We start from the raw sequence: 20,377 nt of genomic DNA on the forward strand, positions 1-20,377 counted from the left end.
CAATACCTTTCATCCGCAGCATCAAAGCTCCTCCTGGCCTGGATTAGTTAAAATCTGCTCCCCTGAGCATAACTATTCTGATGTTTGCTTTGCTCTTCTTTGAAGGCATTGCTACCTGAGGCTTTTCAATTTCCCTGTGGGTTTTGAAACCCAAGTTGGGATAAGTACATCACATTATCCAGAACTATTCCGGGACGACAACTGAGGTTTCGTAGCTACTCCGTGAAATATCAGTGCCCATCAGGAGCCCTGCGCCTCGTCAGCAGCTGAGCTCTGCCCCATCTTTCCGGGCTCAGTTTGCAATCCTGTCCTCACTTAGGGGCCTCGGGTACTGCAAACTCTTCTGTCAAAGGCATCTGTTGTCGGACTTGGACTCCACAAACACTTTCAGCTGAAGCAAAAAGGTTTAAAAGTGCTGCATAATTTGGGGGTAACAGTTTGCAGGGAAATGCTGAAAGGTAAAGGACAGCATTTGCAGCGTGCTCGACTTCTGAATCCCCGGTTTAGAGGAAAAGGAGCTTAACTTAGGGGGAAGTCAGTGATGGACTCAGCCAAGACACGGACCTAGAGGGGAGGGTACCCCATACTGCTTGGTGTACTGGTCGTACACGGTATGTGACCCCAGCTGCCACCCATGTCCTCCTCTCCCTCCCTCACACAGACCAGCTCTCCGCTGGGCCACCGACGGGGATGGAAGCCCAGGCTGGGTCACGTCTGCAGAGGCTCATCCTACCAGGATACCAATCAGAGGAACCAGATTCTACTATTTCTACCGTCCCTAGAAAGAATGCCGGAAAGAAAAATGAAAAGCTGTAGGCCCTGGGCAAACAGTCAGTTGTCCTCAGGGACAGTCTAGGCCCGGAGAGGTGTGATTGCATAGTGTGTGCTCGGCCGTGCTCATACAGAGCCCCCAGTCCGCTGTCCGGAGCATGAGAAGTCACATCAGTAAGTCACCGCAGAGTGCGGCTGTGGAGTCAGCCGTCCCATCCTAGCAAATTAAGTCAGAAACGCTCCCTTTGGTGAAAAAAAAAAAAAAAAAAAATCTAAAAATTGTACAAAGGACTTTTTCTCCATTGACTCTGTAATCCATTAAAGTCTCTAACTTACAGAAAGATCTGACATTATCCCCAAATGTTCCCAGGAGAGGGAATCCAGAAGGATCACCAAGGGTTAATGGCTTCCCCGGAAAGGCTCATGGGCAGAGAGACAGACGATGGGCTGGATTCCAGGTAAGCTGGATCGCCCACGTACAGGTCCAGCCACAGACACCCCGTGCTGCCCCACCTCTGCCAGGTCAGGATTCCTGGCCTACACTCTGCTCCGCGCTCAGAGGCAGCTGGCAGGGCCCGCGGGCTAGGTGAAGAGGGTCTGGTCTATCCTAGGGGGTCTCAGCAGAGGGGGAGGGAAGAGGCGGGGAAGAGGGTCGTATTCACCACCTTGGCAGGGTGAAGGGGAGGTTACAAACAGACCCAAGATGATTATTTTTATATTTGGGGACAGTCATTCACTTCATAGTGATACAATCCTTGGATTAAAAACTCTAGAGAAATGGCCTGAGATTTTCTTATACTTATCAAAATGGCACAAGAAGAATGAGAAAATGCTCATAATCTTTTCTAGACCAGACAGTTCTACTTCCAAAGGCAGAATGGAAATTTAAAAATGTAAACGTATCAGATGAGAGTTCTTATTTTATGTTGAAAGGCAAAGATTAACCTAAATTATGGAACAAAAATGCAATGAAATCTATGCAGCAATTACCAATGATGGGAGAAATCGGCATCTGTTGACCAGAAAAGGACATGATTTATTGGAAAGGGAAGAAGGTAGGTCTGAATTTTGGAAAGTAACTTTTATGTATATCTACTGCATGTAAACATACGTGCATAGATTTTTCTAACGGAATAATATATATCATAAATGCGGTGGTTAACACTGCATTTCAAGTTATTTTCATTTTAATCTTTGGCTTATCTATATCTTCCCATTTTTTATAGTGGTTTAATTTTTAAAAGAAATTTCTTAATGGAATCCTTTCCTGACGCTTTACAAAAATGATTTGAGGCAGAGGCAGCCTATTTCTAGGAGGACACAGTGATGGACGAGACTGACACAGTCCTTGGGCTCACAGCTCCCAGAGTTCGGCTGGGAAGACAAGCTGGCAGCGAGTCAGTCAAGGTCGATTGGTGCCCAAAGCAGCGCGGGGTCCTGGGAACAGAACAGAGTGACTTTCTGTGGTCGGAGCACAGTCAGGGAAAGCAAGGTGGAAGCTAGGATGGCCTCAAGGGAAACAAAGTTACCTACCCTAAGTTCTGTTGTTTTTACAAGTGTAGAAGGAGAAATTTCCTCTGAGTTCCCTGAAGGAAGGGCCAGAAAAATCAAATTCCATTTATTTACTAACTTTTCGTTGAGCACCTCCTCCATGCCAGGCTCTGTTCTAGGTGCTGGAGATGAAGCTTGAATACAAAAGAGGAAAACTCTGACCTTCACGCAAGAGTATCAGGTGGAGCGAGAGGAAGGGCAGAGAGAGGCAACAAGGACACGGACGGATGACAAAAAGTAGAACCCACAGTATCTGGACAGAGGCACAGGGCTCTGGGGAAAACCGAAATGAGAGGCTACGGAGGGCCGGTGGGACGGGCTGCAGCTTCACCAGGTGGGCAGAGAAGGAGATGAACTTCACCTTTGGAGAGCGGCCGTCCAGAGAGCGCACAGCGTTTGAGAAGCAGAGGGCATCTGTGGGTACCAAGCAGGAAGCGCCCGTCCTCAGGAGACACACCCCCGGGAAGGCGGGTCCGAGCTGTGTGCCCGGAGGTGGGGAAGCACCACGTGTGTGGTTCCAGTGGCTCCCAGGCCAGAGTCACCGCCTCGGGGAGGGAGCCACCGATCCAGAGCCCGTGCGAAACAGGCGTGCTGCCTGCCTCTGCTCAGTTTCCTTATTTAACTGGGGTTTGGTCTGAATTCAGGGATGAATAAGACACGCTCTCTCAGCCAAGGATGTTTCAAGGGCTAGGGCAGCAATTCTACACGAGCAGGCGCTTCTTTCACATAAAATACCGGGTGTTTCAATATCACTCTTACGTAATTCACAAAAATCGGCTCATCCTATCTAACAGATCCTGTGCCAGGTACTGCGTTCTCTCTTTCCCATTTTTCACCCAGAATGAAAGATATGGCTTACTTCTGACGTAGAGTCAAACCTGCGCATCAAGGAAGATGCGTGTGGGCCAGAATTTTTCCTTGACTTCTGAGTGCAAAAATGGTATAAAAGAGACTCTTATGACCCCACTCTGAAACAAGCAGGTGAGCTAAGGGCGGACCATCAGAGCAGGAGTCAGCAAACTATAGCTTTCTGGCCAAACCCAGCCTGCCTGCTGTCATTGCGGATAAAGTTTTATTAGAACTCGGCCACGCTCACCCATCTGCCCATGGTCCGTGGCTGCTTCCGCACTGACATGCAGAGGTAAGTGGTTGCCAGAGCCTAAAATATTTACTACCTGGCCCTTCACAGGAAAAGTCTGCCAGCCCCTGATAAAGAGCTGAGCGCAACCAAAAAAGATTTCTCTTTTGAAATTCAGTCTGAATTAAAACTTGAAATAACCTATAAAACTTTATTCTAAATTTTTCAGTGAGTAAAGTGTATATTAAAAAAATGACTTCTACATGTCAATTGTCTACAGACTCCGGATGACATCTTAATTCCCGTAAGATATAAACCATTTTATGTAATATGCTTTCAACTGTGTCAAAAACCAAACAAAACAACACCTGTGTGCTCACCTGGCTCAGATCCAGGGCTCAGAGAAATGACTCAAATTCTCTTTAACAGCTTTTGCTTTCTTTTGTGTGGCTTTCTGATGGATGGGAGAACTCAGTTTGCTTTTCCTGTGACTTGGGGCATTAAGGTCTATTGTGATTATACCATTTAACATTCATTCTAAATACGTTTATCTAGGTCAAGAAGTCTCTAAACCAATATCTTTCAACTCACGGTTTGGAAAACATATACCTGCCTATCTATGACTTCTCTGTCTTATCCTCACTCACTTTCCCATCCATAGGTATTTATCTCAGGTCTTAGCTCCCTCTTAATTCTCTTCCTTTGGTTTTCTCTCACAGCCTACTTTTGTTCTGATAATCACATAAATCAGTTTAACCTTGTGTATTTACAGTAACTCTCCCTTCAGTGGTTTATGTTTTCATTGAACCCTATTATTCTAGTTGGTTTTGTTTACTGCCGATTTTTCCAAACACAACATTTCTATTCAAGAGTTGTGCCTCTAACTTTATTCTTGGCGACTGATAATATATTATTGAGCAGTTTTTGCAGCAAAGGTCTTTATGTGCTACATATTCTGAGAATTTACTGAGCTGAGAATTTTTTCTATCTTCGTCACTGTATTTGAAGAGAAAATGTGTCAATAACAACACCAATTGTAATTAAATTCTGGAGAGACTAGAGCTTTGAAAAATCTTTGTTAGCCTCCAATTTCCTGGGCAGGTAGAGTCTCTACTATAAACAGAAGACTGAGAATGACACAGTTGAATCCTGGAAAGGGGCCCCGCACACTGAGGTTCAACAGCTCAGGCTGTGTATGACTCTGCCTAGGACAGCTCTGCCCACCTACCTAAGCCCGGACTGCCCCCCAGCTGAGTCCTCTCTCTTTGCCCTGGTACCTTGAGAAGTATATTTTCTTTCTAGTTGTAATCTACAAGGGTTCCTGGTTGCCTTACCTAGAAAACCAAAAAGTAGGGCAACACCTGCTTCCCAGCTGCAGACCAAGCCCTCAGCCCTGGGAGCAGTTCTCAGATTCTCAGAAAACTACAATTCAGTTGCCCCTATCCCAGTTCTCTGATGATACTCCTTGGGCACCTTAGATCAGCTTCCAGACTGTTGTAGCGTTACATCTCAGCTGGCTCTAAATAGTTGGCCTGGTCTACCTTCTTGTGTAACAGAAGCCTGGGGCCTCCACACCCTCACAGACTCCCCTGACCCGTAGGGAAGTGGGGATGGTGGGGGCTTCACGGCAGCACAGACTAATGCCATCATCTTGTTATCTGCCCTTCGTTGCTCTTAACGCACGTAACCCTACCAGTGTCCCAAGTAGTCTTCTTATTAAATATCATTATTGTTGCCATATAATAATTTTATCTTAGGAAATATTTTTGTAGGAGTCCACAAGATAGACACTACTAGGACACGTTTACTGTTGTTAAAAGGTGCCCTTTTTTTCCTGCAATGTTTCTCCCAATACCAAAGAAAGAGAGCAGGAAAAACAGCAAATAAAGCAGAAGCAAGCAAGTGTACAAAAGTTTATTTACAAATCAAGTGTTTTCTTTCTTTTTAACCCTTTGGGGATGGGATTTTTTAGGGGGGAGGTCTACATAAATCCTACAAGGAGTGAGCTCCCATGGAAAACCCAACATTAAAAGGTACGTTCAGATCAGGAAAGTTATAAATTTATGGAGAAATGTTCTCTAGGCATTACTGACAAAAATTATAATTCAATATTACTAGACCCTCTGCGCTATGCAGATATACCCAGGGTGGGACTCTCAGCTACCAATGCACTGGAGATCCAGGAAGAAGACACCCAACCAGCTCTGGGAGAGAAGAGCAATTCTGTTCAGATATAAGTGGTCTTCTCCAGTACCGCTGTACTTTCGTGTACCCCCAACATACAGTTTTAAATTTTTTTTTTTTAAAGACCAGTATCTACTACTTATACTGTATTATTTTAATGTTAAGGTTATTATATAGTGACAGATTTTAAAACATGAATTTTATCTACTGAAAAACAAGTTGGAGGTGAAAATATTCACATATGGCCTGCACCTAGTACAAAACTACACTCCAAATTATCAAACTAATCACTAGTCAGATGCAAATATCAGATATTAGTACTTGGTAGTCTGGGACTTGAGAACTTTTCTGCAACAGATTTCAAATTTGTTGATAATAACAACTCCGCAAATCTCATTATAGCTCTATGATATAGATTCTTTAAAGGCCAAAACAAACAAAAACAAAACAACACATGCACATTGCTTAACCACGTTTGTAAATTAAGCTAAAGAATCAAACAGTTGTGTCCGGATTTCTAACATCATACCCGCAATTGAACAAATAGAGTTGCTCTGCCTTTAAGTCAAGTACATGTCTCTGGTACTTAAATGCACCGTTGTTCGTCTGATTTCTCCCTTTCCTCTATAATCAGCACCACGTTCTCCTTACTGGTCAGATGGGTGGAGTGGAAAGAATGGACTTCAGCATCCAGCAGAGCTGGCTGTGAACGCCGTCCCACCACTGACCGGACCAGCAGTTAGCTCCTCCCATCTCAGTTCTCCCCCACTAAAAGGGGCTCGTGATGTCTACTCAACAGGGCTGCTGTGGAGAAAATGGGGTTTTAATGAGATGCTGTATATAAAATTCACAGTGCACGCTAAGGGCTGAGTATCACATGCTAAGGGCAGCTTGCAAAGCCCTTTCACTTCCGTGGAAGTGTCATGGCAATATAATCCCATTCTTTTTTAGTGAGTAAGGATATAAGGGCCTCAGAAGGTGAGATGATTTTCCTAAAGTCCACTAACCAGTGAGAGTGAGCGAGGCTCCGGCACCCAGGGCCACCTCCTGCCTGGTCCAGCAAGTTAAGCGATAAATCTCTACTCTTCAAATTAGTACAGCAGGGGATGAAATCCTTCTAGTGAATCCTCTTATTTTTCTTATGTATCTCACCCTCCTAATGCGAACTGCAAATGTGCGGTTTGGAATAGCCTTGGCCGTGGGGATGATCACAGCCAACCGAAGGGGATAGCAATGCTCAACCCCTGGGGAAGGAGGCACAAAACAGGCGGCACGCTTGCCTCTACCCCGTAACCACTCTCCAGAAGAAGCCAAGCCATGGCTGCCCCCACTGGGACAGGCAGACGGGCACACGCTCTGATTTGGGGGAATGCAGGGAGCCATTTCCCCGCATGAATTTGGTGCAAATTACAAATTCTTAAAGAACTTCCCTGGGCATTTTGACTTTACCATTTACAATCTCTTGCTGCCACTGAGAAGCAGAGCTGTCATGGATGCCCAGCAAACCGAGGTGGCCACCTAGACGGATCGGCACATGGGGCCCCCGCTGCAGCTTCAGGAAGACGGCAGCCCACCCTCCTCCCCATGCCCTCTCGAGGCTGGTACCTTCGTGACAGCTTAACAGTTACACTGACTTCCAGTGAGCGCTGCTGCACGAGGTTTCGTGGACCAGGACGCCCCACAGTCACTTATGAAGACTGTCACGGGGTTAGGGACAAAGGGTCCAGGCGCTATGATTTGTCTGAAACACACCACACCCACTTCGTGCATAAAAAGGCCTGGATTTTCAGTTCTAATATTCAGCTGAAAATAACGTTTGGAATTTGGTTTCCAAAAAAATTGCAGCTTTGGGGAGAAAAAAAATCATAACAATATAAAAAAAATCAAATTACTTGTTAAAATCCCGACAGCCTTACTCGGGTGTGGGTATTGCCAAGCACTATCTATCTGCCTTGAGTGCGCACAGGTACAACCTGCGTGGCCCCTGACTTGTGGTTTTAGTTAAATTTTTTTGCTGGATTTCAGCAATTTGACAGTCCAGTCTGTTACATTACTCTGGATTGCTTCTTACTGATGGGGGTCTCAAAATAATCACCTCATACGGAACAATGCCCACATCATACACATTTATCTGAGACTTTACCACCAACCCATCTCTAAAATTTAATATTAACTAAATAACAGAAAGGAAGTAAAAACATTTAAACTAGGACAAAAACCGTGTTCAATAAAGGGTTTGGCAATTCTGATCAAGCTTCTAGAAAACAACAAACCAATAAATACAAAGTAACCACAGCCACGCTTCCCCGGGGTGAGGAGAACAGGTGATGACCTAGGGAAGGGGCGCACAGACAGACATACCCTCAAGTAAAACTGAATTACATCAGAGACAATGTGACCCTGACACAATGTAAATTTAAAACTTTTTTGCATAACGGAATCACTTCGCTGTACACCTGAAACTAACACAGCATTGTAAGTCAACTATACTTCAATAAAAAAACAAACAAAAACACCTTTTTTTTTTAAAGCCTCAGACATAGAAAATTGTTTTTAAATCTCACCTGAGGTTACTGGTTGGATAATCAGCCTTTCCATGTTGGAAACTCATCTATAAAAGCACGACATTCAAGATCTCGCGAGGCTACTGAGGGGAGAGCAGTGCATGTCCGGCCCCATCCTGATGCCTGGAACCCCCAGGCCATGGGGCCGGGCCAGGCTTCTCATCTGACTATCCTTTATCTTGTGACTGTATGAACCGAGAAGGGAATGGATTCTAGAAAATTCCAAAGCCAGCTCAAAGCAGCTTGAGAGGTGGAAGACGGCAGGACTCCTCAAGCTATGTGACACCTGTGGCTTCTAAGCAGTTAGAACGAAACCCCCAGCCTGTGCCAGTGCCAGGCCGGGACTTCCTAAGCAGTTGCACATGGAAGAGCTTCCTCACCTGACATCTGTTTTCTGAAAACACAAGAGAACTTAGGTGGCAGCCAAGGACCTGAGAGCGTGAGGGAAGGTGAGCCACGGGGACGAGGGGGGCACTGGAGGCTGAACCAATAAGGGAGAAGGAGGTGGCGACGAGCGAAAGAATGAAGAGGAGAAGAGAATTGGGGGGCACCTGTAAAAACACACCTCCCATTTTCTCCGGTCTCCCATGTTAGTGACAAATACATTTTTCTTGGCCGTTTAAAAACATTTTTTATTTTGAAACAATATGAGACTTACAGAAGAGTTGTAAAGGACAGAGAGTTCCCGTATTATCTTTCCGTTAGTTTCCCCTAATGCTAACATCTTATAGGTCAAATACAGTTTTTGTTGCCCTGTTCTTCATGCTATTATCAAGAACAGCAGGAGATTGATTAACAAAACTAATAATCCCTTCTTTACTCTCAGCAGTTGGAAGCCGGGATCTGGGTGAAAACACTAACGCCTGCTTGTGCGAAGGGCTCCCAGGCAGAGTCCCCCGTCTCCCCGTCTCCCCGTCTCCCCACCTCCCCTCCGCCAGCCTCCCAGACCCAAGGAGGGTGGCATGGAAATCTACTCAAAGAGGAGAGCACGGGGGAAATTGCCAAATGACTCGGAAAAATTTCTCAGAATTTTTTTTTCTTTTTAAAAGTGAAAGTGGCTACCCCGTGGGGCTGGGACATTATCAAAAGGTGAGAATCTGCTATGAGTAATGAAAGGCACAAAAAAGCACTCAGACTCAAATACACCTTCACTGACCCAGCACAATCAGAGGGTTCATTCGACTACCATCTGTACGTACACAGAACATTTAAAGGACTATCTCGGAGCTCTCAACAACGGCTCACAGCTGACAGCACCTTTGTGAAGGAGATTTTAGTGAAGGAATGAACAAGCAGTGTGATGCTATCCCCATTCTTGGCAGATATTACAGATAAGACGGATACAGACTCCTGGTGCCCAAGCAGCGGCCAGCCAGAATTAGACTGTAACCACGGCTGTAAATCCTTCCAAAGAAAGGGAAGGAGCGAGCAGCAGCTAAGACCCAGCTCACCTGCTGATGTGGAAGCGGCCGGGGTGATGCTCTCAGAGGAGAAACACAGGGGCTGCCTGATCACCCCCCAGACAGAGCACGCAGACCGCCCCTCCTGGTCCTCAGACAGCGGCTCACTTGACAAAAATGAGTTTTCCACAATTTTGCTTTGGAATCAAAATTTAAATTCGTGTCCCCCCCAAATCACTTTTTTTTCACTAATTACAGAAAATAAAACATTTTGAAATGCTCTGACAGCAGCACACAGTGTTATAGTTGGTGTCAACAATCTAGGGATGTCTGCCCACCACCATCAATATGGCCTCCTTGTCTCAACCTAGCAGTGTTTTGCCATCTAGGGAGGGGTTGTTATCTATCTGACGGTCCTCGATCTCCTACCACGTTAAAAGAATCAAGCACTGATAGACAACCCCACCCAACCAAGTAGACTTGAAGATGAAAACAAAGTTCAAATGTCACTCGACTACACAAACGCAGTGCTTTTCTCATTGTAGGTACTGGATAATTGATTCTGTTGTGTCCATAATATTAAGTCAAGACAGAAGCTAGATGATTCAGATGTTCACTCTAAGTCAGAATTCTGAACCCAGAGTTCATCGATTCCTAAGGGGGAATCCACGGATAAACATCCTAAGATCAATGAGCTCCCTGGAATCGTGGGTGACTTTTTACGTAAGCATCTGAGCAATTTTCCGAGCGTCCACAGACGCTCGGAGCCAGGATGGGCCGCCAAGACGGACAGACCCAGCCCCCAGCTGCACAGACACAGATGTGTGATGACTTATCCAAGGACAAAGGGACTTCCTTGTGAGACCTGGGGCAAAATCCCATGTGTCCTTCCTCTGAGACCACCTTACGTCCAGGAGGCTTTCCCTGGGCATACACAAGAGCCTGCAAACGGTGTTTACTGAGGTTAGGGTTTGGCCTGAGAAACTCAGACTCCCTGCTTTCTTCTCCTCCAAAAAGCAAAAAGCTATACTCAAGTCTCTACAGCTATGTCCAATCCAGGAGGCCCAGAAAGAAAGATGGAGAAATAGAAGGCCGAACGCCAAAGAGGATGAGGATGGGGGACTGATGGAGGCTACAACCTCTCCCCCACGACCATATCCAAAAGCACGCGGTCCACTCCTCGGCCAGCACAGAGCACAGGGAGCTTGCCGCCCAGCCCCCTGCTTGGCTAGTCCGGGCGCCAGGACCGAAGGAGAGACCTCAAGGAGCAGGCTGAGGCCCCTGCCCAGCCCCGAGGTGCGGGGGCCCGGCGGGCTACTCTGTCTGCCTTGGAAAGGACCAACACATCCCTCTGCGGTCGCATCCCAGGGAGGACGGGAGCGAAACCGCAGCCCCCGCTGTTCCGAAGGGGAGGAAGAGGAGGGAGGGGCCCGCACGAGAAGTAAGTGTGGCGAGCGGTCATCGGGTTAAGACCCGGCCTGGCCCCGCAGCCTCTCTGTCGTCGGGGTCCACCCTGGGTGGCCTTGGCTCCGGGGAGCCTCCAGGTGGCTCTCCGGTGAGTCAGCGCCCGCAGCGTGCGGAGGGGCTGTGCTCACGCCGTCAGCAAGTACAGCCAGAGCGCGTCTACCTGCCGGGCCCCGACGGCACGGCCGCCCGCGGACGACTCCCGCCGCTGCCGCTCGGGGCCTCCGCCTCCTCCTTCCCCACCGTGTGACTCCGCAGATGCCTCGCCATGACAACTTCTTCTTTTGCCCAGAAAAAGAGGATGGAAAGGGAGAGCCTGGAGGAGAGCGAGAACGCAGGGGACGGAGGCTGGGGAAGCAGAGGGCTGGGGACGACGGAGGACAGAGTGAAGGAAGAGGCCAGAGGGACACGGAGCCAGCGAGGTCACAGGAAAGCCGCGCCGCCGGGGCACAAAGGGAAGGCGGCTGAGGGAGCTCCCGAGTCCTTCCAGCCCCGCGGAGCAAGGGGCGCGGCGGCCCCAGGCCTCCCCGAGCCGAGACCTGCGCCGTCGGGCTCCCCGCGCCCTGCCGCCTGCGCACGGGCACAGCCCAAGTGAGCGCAGGGCCCCGGCCCCCCGGGCGAGCCAGCCCCGCGTCGGATCTCTAGGAGCCCCCAAGGCAGAGGCTTAGGCCTTTGGGCCCTCATCAGGCATCACCCAGCTGGGGGCAGTTTCTGGGTCTCCGGCCCCAGGTGGCCCACAGCTCAGCCAGCAGTGACAGCCCCCTTCCACTGGCCGGTGTGTCCCTGGACAGACCCCTAACACAGACCCCTTTAGGACCACAGCCACGTCGATGGGGTAGAGGCTGTGAGAGGAAGTGGCGAGAGAGGCCAGTACCACTGAGATTTCTTCCCCCTGCCACCATGTCCCCTCTTCCACTGGGCACGCCCTCCTGTTCCAGACTGCGGCCAGGAAGCCACCCACGCGGCGTTTTCCCGAGGCAGGGCGTGATGCCACCCCACGCCTCAGCTCGCAACGGGCCCTCCCACACCCGGCGCTGAGATTTGGTTTTCTTTCTTTCTTTCCTTCCCTCATTTGACACTGTGAGTGGCATCGAACCCTGTGGGACAGAGTGTATAAATGATCCTTGGCCACAAAGAAGACAGGGATGTCCCTTCCTGCCACTCCAGCAAAGACGTGGCACCTCCCCGGCACATCAGCCCGAACGATCGAGGATGGACCAACAAGAGCAGGGGGCTAATACCCTGAAGCTAGGAAAATGGGGAATTAAAAAACAAATCCAGCAAACTACAAAGAAATCAAATGGCCTTTCAGACGCCAATGAAAATGAATCCCAGTCATTTCAAACAAGTTCACCAACTTGCCCCCAAGTCCCTGCCAAAAGGAAGTAGGGTGCTAGAAATGTAGAACAGTGCATTGGAGAGCTAATGGGGAACTCAACTCTACTGTGATCCCTCCCAGCCTGTGTCCTTCTGTGCCCTTGGTGACTCTCTCTGCCCTGAAGTGATGCCTCTCTTCCAAAAGGCAAAGAGTCTGCAAGACCTCCTCAGCATCTGTCATTCACAGCTCACTCCTGCTAAGGATAAAGGCAAACCTAACATACACTGCTTTTATTCAGTCATTTGAACAGCCCTTTAGAACAGGTCATCAATTCACAACAGTCTACCTGAGAAAAATAAGCTAAAAGATGGGCAGGCTTTGTCTCCATGCAGATGACAAAGAGCTAAGAGGACTCCATGGCCAAGGCCCTCGGTTTCCAATTCTTTTTTATCTCAGGGGACAGCGCAGCAGGATTTGACCACAGACACTAACTTCAAGAAGACCGGGTAGGCAGCCTTGTGGCTAAGTCATGCATTAGGTGAGCAGAGTGGGAAAGCATTCAAAACATGCAAATGTATGAGCCACGTCGGGAAGGGGGTTTGCTGCTCACCTAATAATCTCTCCTGTCTGGGCTTCTAGTCATCCACGATGCTCTCCACTACACAGGTTTGGAGCTATTGTTATTTTTACTTACAGATGAGGACACAGAGGCTTAGAAAGACCGGGTACCTTGCCCCAGGGCACACAGTGGTAAAGCCTGGTGGCCCAGGATACAGATTCAGGTTTCCAACTACTGAGATCAAGAGTTCTTTCTATTATACCACTACCTACAAGAAAAGGCTACCCGGAATTGAATCACTGTGAAAGATTACTGTCTCACTACTGGGGAACATCAGCCCCAAATCGTTTTTCAGGGACAATGGGTTTGCCTTGAGGATGCAACCTCCCTGTTCATTCCTATAGGAATTATGTCAGATAGCATGCATTTAGAAATAGGCATGTTTAGTTTTTGAAAAAGGATCATGATTATATTAATCTATTCAACAGCAGCCATGGAGGAAGACTACGATTTACAAATAAATTCCATTTTCGCTGGACTTTTTAACAAAAGCATCTTACAACCAAGAGATCCTGAAAAAATGCAGGACACACAAAGAAAGGTAAGAAAGATATGTCGTTAAAAATGATGAAAACTAAATCACACGATCCACGAATCTTTTTCTTTTCCTGTAGCTTCTTAGAGATGCAAGCTCTTAAAAGCAATTCATGCAAAAAACTCAAAAGGTTAAGCTAAATGGGTGAGCAGGCATTAAATATTAAACGCAAGTTATGTTCATGCTGGTACCGAAACCTAATCATCAGTGCATGTCCCTTTTTTTCTACCTTGAACAAATAAACAGGACAAAATATATTCTAAACATGATTAAATTGCTAAGAGCACAACACACAGTTGTCAAGGCTATATGTCTCCAGATCCACAGTGCTCTCTGTTCTATCAACACAACGCCTACAAACTGCAAAAATAATCACTGCCAAAGCTACCCTAGGTGATTACATAAACTTTTTCTGAAAAGCTGAAAAAAAATATTTAATCGGGAATCACTAAAGTAAAACACTGCTTACCTTATAGAAAACGGGTTTCACTCTTGTGGATTTTCTTTTACAGCATTAAGCCCAATACAAGTATGTACAACACTCCAAGAAAATTTGACAAAGCATAAAATTATTTACTGTCTTCAAATTATCCTTCTCTCTTTTCAAACATATTTTACAGAGTAAATCTTTGAAATTTCCTTAGGACTTTCTGATATCTTTCTGTTTCAAAAGGACAAACCATTTCAGAGATCCATTTAGAGACCTATGCATCCTTGGAATGAGAAAGGAAAAGTTGACAGTGCCACCAAACAACTAGTATCCAAAAGAAATTCTCTTAATCCTGAGCTGTAAAGAGTGCTTGAAGATTACTGCCAGGATCCCTTCCGGAAAGAAAGGCTTATCTTGTCTGCATAACAGTCTTTAGACATTTTAGAGTAAAATCAACTTTCAAGACAGAGAAAAGAAAACCATGCAAGCATGCCTACATTTGGATCAGAATGCACATCCCTGAGAATCAAAGCCCTTGTTTACTTACATGCTGTACATAGAAAGGAAAAGTTCAAAGAAACCTGCACCCTCTGGGAGAAATGATTCCATCTAAGTCGGCTGCTGGGAAATGAGTAAGACACACGTTCTCTCTCACTCTCACCCCAGGCAGTGAAAAAAATCCCAAACTGTTCTTTCAAGTCACATTCACAAGGGCTTCCTAGCGCCACCAAGCTCTTCCTCCAAGGCAGCCTGGGGGTTGGGGAAGGCTCACCCCCTTGCTCTGGATTTCCACCCCATGCCCTGAACCCGCCTGCTCTGGGAAGGTGCCAGGTTAGGGCACACAGGGAGACGGCAGAACCACGAAGTGCCACATCTTCAGAGCCAGCTCAGAGGGTGGCAAATAAAGCAAGCGGCACTTCTGTGGTGACTGCTTTACACACCTCAAGTTCCCAGAACAAACCAGAAACTCCGTCAACCCCCTCACCTCCAAAGGAACTGTTTATTCCTTTCAAACCCCAAACTATTACAGTAGTGCGAGCTGATTGCTAACAATACTGAAAAAAAAATTCCCCACACCGGAGAGGTTGACAGGGGCACACAAAGAGCTGTGACAGTAATAGGCACCCTTGAGGAGAAAGAAGGCAATCAATTATGAACCATTTGCAGAAATTGCGGGGCTGTCAAAAGCCCTACTTACAGCTGTGCTTCATCAAGCCAGGCTGCATTTGATTTTCAAGGGAAATTATTCCTGTTTCTCAAGTGTAGAATATTGTTAGTAAAAATATCCCAAACAGCCCAGGTTCAACCAGGGTCTTATCTGAAAAGAAGTTAATGACCCCTGAGAAGGCTGACGGGCCAGCATGAGAAGCCCAGGAACCAGAGGCAGGTCTCCCCTCTGGGGCGTGACCACCTCCTGTGGGCACCATGGGACAGCGCCAGGGCCATCCCGAAAGACCCAGGACCAGCACCCGCTGGACAGGCATCCTAAAACTCCCAAATCACCGTTCGGAAAATAGAAAAGCATTGCTTTTAGATATAACCTGCTGTTTCTAGGAGGCTAAACATAATAACAGAAGAGAAATTTTATTTTTTAATTCTTCAATTCAAAACTTCCTTTTCACTACTATCCATCACAATGATCACTTTTGATGATCACAGATTCTTTTTTCCCCAAGGAACAAAGAATATGTAAACCGAGTAGCTGCTAGGCATTTGCTAGGATTTTTTAAAAATATACTGAAATCCATTATTATAGACAGATATCTTCAAATTTGAAAAAGGTGAGCTGGTAACTGCTCTAGACTTGAGAGGAATCTGGCAGCAAATGCTTAACATGCTAATATTCTTTAATATTTTTTTCTGCTGTGTTCCTTGGTATCCTTTGCTTTCTCCTTTAATCATCTTAGCAATGAAAATTAGAGCTCAGAGAGCTCCAATTTCAAGCTGAACTGCAGCTTTCACTCCTCTTCTAAATTTCTAACTGATGCTCCAATGTTCCTCTTATAAACCTTTGTTTAGTTATGATAGGCATTAAGAAATAGAAATGGAAATAGCCTCAACAGGGTAACTTTCTGCAGATTTATTTGATTGAATCTTCACATAAAATAAAACCTGGAAAAGAATTCAATTTCCTCCTTAAGAATTTTAATGGGGAACTCAAACATCGTACCAGAGAGGAAACCATTATCCCTAATGGCGTTAACGATCTCCCCAAAGCTGCCACCTGCGCCAGCGCCTCACAGCCACGCTGGCCTTAAATAGAGAGCCTAGCTTCTTGAGTGTTGCCTTAGCATTCGCCTTTCTAAAAAAGTCAAGACAAAGCAATCCAAACACATCTATTCAATGCTCTAGGATCCACTGCTTCCAAAAAAATGATGAATTTGAGCTACAATATTGGGTTCCCACAAGTAAATAACCCACCAGAGACAGAACAGAAAGACTAAAAATGCTGATGACTGCAGTTTAGTAAAAGAAATTGCTTCCTGGGGGCATAACCAGGCCAGTGCAAGTAGCTGAGCATTTGGTTTGTATGAGGAATTGAGAAGAAAGAAAAGGGAGATTTTGGAGGAGGTGGATAGGGAATGGGGGGGAGGAATTCAGGGGGTAAGAAAGGGAAACAGAGAGAGAGGTGAGGCCAGGTGCCAGTGGCCGCTTGAACCTGCTCTGAAGCTGGCAGGCTCTATCTCACCCGATCCACCCATCCCACACTGATCACCACCAGTCACCTGGGGCTGGGCCAGTGGCCAGTCACCCAAGGACCGGCTCCTAGGAGTATTAGTTGAAACCCAACTGGGGTGTGGTCCTGCTGTAAATTTTTTTAAATACCCGTCATTGTTTATATTTCCTCCATTCTTGTTTCGTATTTAAGACAAAAGGAAGAAATATAAAACAGAGTTATAATCTCAAAGTCAGTTAAAACTGAACTGTGTACTTACGAAGATCATGTCAGACAGACAATTTCTGAAAGGAGAGCTAACTAAGAACAGTTAAAAATGTAGGAAAGGAATGGAATGTGACAAGGGTTGGTGAGGATGTGGAGGAACTGGAACCCTCGTACGCTGCTGGTGGGAATGTAAAACGGCACAGGGCTGTCTGTGCAAGCGAGTTGGGCTGTTCCTCAAAAAAGCTAAACATAGAATTACCACATGACCCAGCAATTCCACTCTGAGTGGCATACCCAAAAGAAGTGAAAACAAGGTCTTAAACAGATATTTGTATGCCAATGTCACTGCAGCGTTACTCACAACAGCCAAACGGTGGAAACAACCCACGTGTCCATCAATAGATGAATGGATAAACAAAATGTAGTGTGTGTGTGTATATATATATATATATATATATATATATATATATATATATACACACAATGGAATATCATTCAGCCATAAAAGGAGTAAAGTTTTGATACACGCTACCACATGGATGAACCTTGAAAACATTATGCAGAAACAAAAGGACAAATATTATACGATCACACTCACATGAGGTAACCAGAATAGGCAAATGAGACAGAAAGTATAACAGAGGTTTCCAGGCGACTAGGGGGTGGGATGAATGGGTGGTCATTGTCTAATGGGTACTGAGTTTCTATTTGGCAGGATGAAAAAATTCTGGAAATGGATAGTGGTAATGGTTTGCACAATATTGTGAGTGTTAATGCCACGAAGTGTACACTTAAAAATGGTGAAAATGGCAAATTTTATGTTTTATATATTTTATAACAAAATGACAACATTCCAAAAATAATTTATCTTCAGCCAAAAATAAATGTAGTAAATGAATACAATCGTAATTTTTATGTGACCCTCAGAACACCTGAGCTTAGATTTTCCTCGTCAAACCATCCTAGTATACGAATGGCCACGTTTGCACTACTCTTTGGTGGCATGCCAGAAGTCATGCAGGAGGTTGGGCCAGGGTCAAGGATTCCTACTAATACTTCACTTCAAATAAAGAAGGAAACTATTTTCTTTAAAGAAAAAAAAAAAAAATGTTTGTATTGACTGTTGTACCTAGGGATAGGATAACTCCATCTTTTTCTCCCCACCTCAGGTGCAGGTGGGAATTAACACTCGCCTGCCAGGTCCTTGTTTGAGATCTGGGACAGCATCTTACCCTGAACGTCTGCTCCTTCTTCTCCCTGTGGGAAACCTGATCCAGCGTGCCATCAGTCTGACTCCTTTTCAGGCCAGTTGTGACGTCAGGGACGTTGCTGAAATCTGCATGAAAAGTGACAAAAACATAGGTGAGTTTGGCCATCTGCAAAGAATAGTAGTGACTGACTTAGTGGCTCAGATAGAGAAAGAGAAGAAAAAAAAAATTAACTAACAACCTAGAAGGCAGGACATCATTGTCCTTAGTGATACTGACGTTACCATATGCACAGCTGGTCTTCTGAAACAGATCTGGGCTCTGGCTAATTGAAGAAGCAGCATCTGCCTGTTTTGGTCAAAGGAGGCCAACGACCAATCAAAACAATGACTTAAATGCCTGGCCACTCTTGTCACTGCCGTGCAAACTTCACTAAGTACACTATTATACAGTGTTGGTACTTCCCTTCCTTTATTTTTGGCTAAGTGAGGGCAAAATCACCAGGGATACCTGGGAAAACCAATGATGTAACACCATAGATTCTTATTACTATCCACAAATTGCTCATTTGCAAGCATAATTCTTCTTTTTCTGGCATCGACCACAATTGCATCCTAAATTGAAAGTCCCAAGAGGAACAGTAAACCTTTGTTAACTTCCAGAGTAAGGGTTAAGAAACAATATAGAAGGTGAGTAGAGCATGTGGCTTTCCAACGTACACTTATACACATATGCCATCCTCAACAGTTCTTTCCAGTGGTTCTCAAATTAACAAATTCAAGAAAGATGGAAAGACCAGCCTCTATCAAAATATTACACAGATTTTCATTCTAATTTTTTTATTTGGTAGACTATATCCTCTCAACTAGGTGAAACCAGATGGTTTCTGATCTCAGTCAGCTACAAAAAGAAGTCATCGATCTCATACCTGTCTGAGTCGATCTAGGCAGAAAAGGCATGGATAGACATTGGCAAACCATCCAGCATGATGGAGGCGAGGACAGTGGTCTCCAGGAGACCTTTAGAAGCTATGGGAGGAGGTTGATGGAACTCATGGACAGAAACGCTGGTCCATGATCCAGGCTGATGTCACCAATCACTACACAAGAGGAGACCTAAAGAAAATGTCGTAACGGTCTACAGAATTCTGGAGCTCCAATTTCTTCTTCCTTTTACTTCTTCTAACACCTTAACCCTGCCCAGAAAAGGACCACGCCATCTATTTCACATAAGGAGATACAGACAAGGGAGGTAGGAAGGCTTTTATGTCTTAGGTGACTGGGTAGATGGGAAGAGTACGGGCTGGGAGTGGGAGTCACAAGCTCAGCTTGGGCAAAGCTGATTTTGAGATGCATGTGGGTCACCCAGTGCAACATACCCAGGAGTCCAGTAGCGCAAGAAAGGTCTGCACAGGGACGTGGCTTTGGAGCCATCATCATACACTTGGCAGTGAAGCCACGGGGATGGACGGTGCCTCCAGGGAGAATGTGCAGAATGGGACAAGAGGAGGCCCAGGGAGAGAACCCTGGAACCGCTAAGGCACAGTGTGCCGGACAGGAGGTACCGCTCTCTTTAGAGAGAAGCAACAGCCAGAGAAGCACAAGGAAATCAAGAAAGAGCAATGCCACAGACGCCACGCAATGTAAAAATACATTACCTAGGCAACAGAGTCAGATTTGCATTATTGCTGCCTTTACCTTATAAATAAAAAGCTCCAATATTTCCAAAGAGTTGTATTAAGTACAGGAAATACAACACACAATCAATGCATTTATTCATGATGATGATTTCTACAGCGCCTGCTCTGTGTCAGGTATGTACTACGTTCTGGGGATACAAAGAGGAAAGCGACCTCAAGTCCCCTGAAGAGCTCAGAGACGGCGCGGCCACAAGGAGCCTTGGAGCCCGGAGGCGCCAGATGGATATGCTGGAGAAAATAACATGGTTGATGTCAAAAGCGGAAGCGAATTCTGAGTCATCTCTTCAATATATTCACACAACTTTGGAACTTCCTTAAACGCTGAAAATTCTCAGAACCACCTTTTACCTCTTACAAAGGCAAAGTGTTTTCCTGCTAGCAGAACATGCCATGCCCTTCCTCTCAAGATCCTGCTCACCCCAGGACCAGAGGCTTTACTATGAATCGGTGAGGCTCTGCAGCCACCTTTGCAGCCCCTTAACTGCAGGGAGGCCCCTGGTGTGGCCTGGGTCCTCTCTGAGGCAGGGCTTGGGCAGGAAGGATCACGGGACCCAACTCCCACCGAGGCTGGCCCCGGGGACCCCTGCGAAGGCAGCTCTGCAAGATAGGACGTCTCGAGCTGTTCCGCCACCCAAATTTCAAGAGGTTGACTGGCAGCTGGGCATCGGCAGA

At 46.2% G+C, this 20,377-nt stretch overlaps 1 protein-coding gene and 1 long non-coding RNA gene across 9 annotated transcripts in view; one reads left to right on the forward strand and one right to left on the reverse strand.

The window, feature by feature from the left end:
• The window catches only part of LOC309667022, a 398,987-nt gene that overhangs the window by 259,919 nt on the left and 118,691 nt on the right, over positions 1-20,377 (forward strand). The gene's annotated exons all lie outside the window — the stretch shown is intronic.
• Positions 1-20,377, reverse strand: part of TIAM2 (TIAM Rac1 associated GEF 2) — a 262,449-nt gene that overhangs the window by 22,118 nt on the left and 219,954 nt on the right. For 7 of the 8 annotated variants that reach the window (XM_082474392.1, XM_082474395.1, XM_082474389.1 and 4 more), the window contains one exon: positions 18,031-18,134. In XM_082474392.1, the coding sequence (XP_082330518.1) occupies positions 18,031-18,134 (104 nt within the window). Of the gene's footprint in view, positions 1-14,461; positions 18,002-18,030; positions 18,135-20,377 lie in introns of those variants that run through there. The other variant, XM_082474397.1, reaches the window with a different exon arrangement.

The sequence above is a fragment of the Balaenoptera physalus genome, assembly GCF_965194825.1.
Source record: "Balaenoptera physalus genome assembly, chromosome: 9".
Lineage (NCBI taxonomy): Eukaryota > Metazoa > Chordata > Mammalia > Artiodactyla > Balaenopteridae > Balaenoptera > Balaenoptera physalus.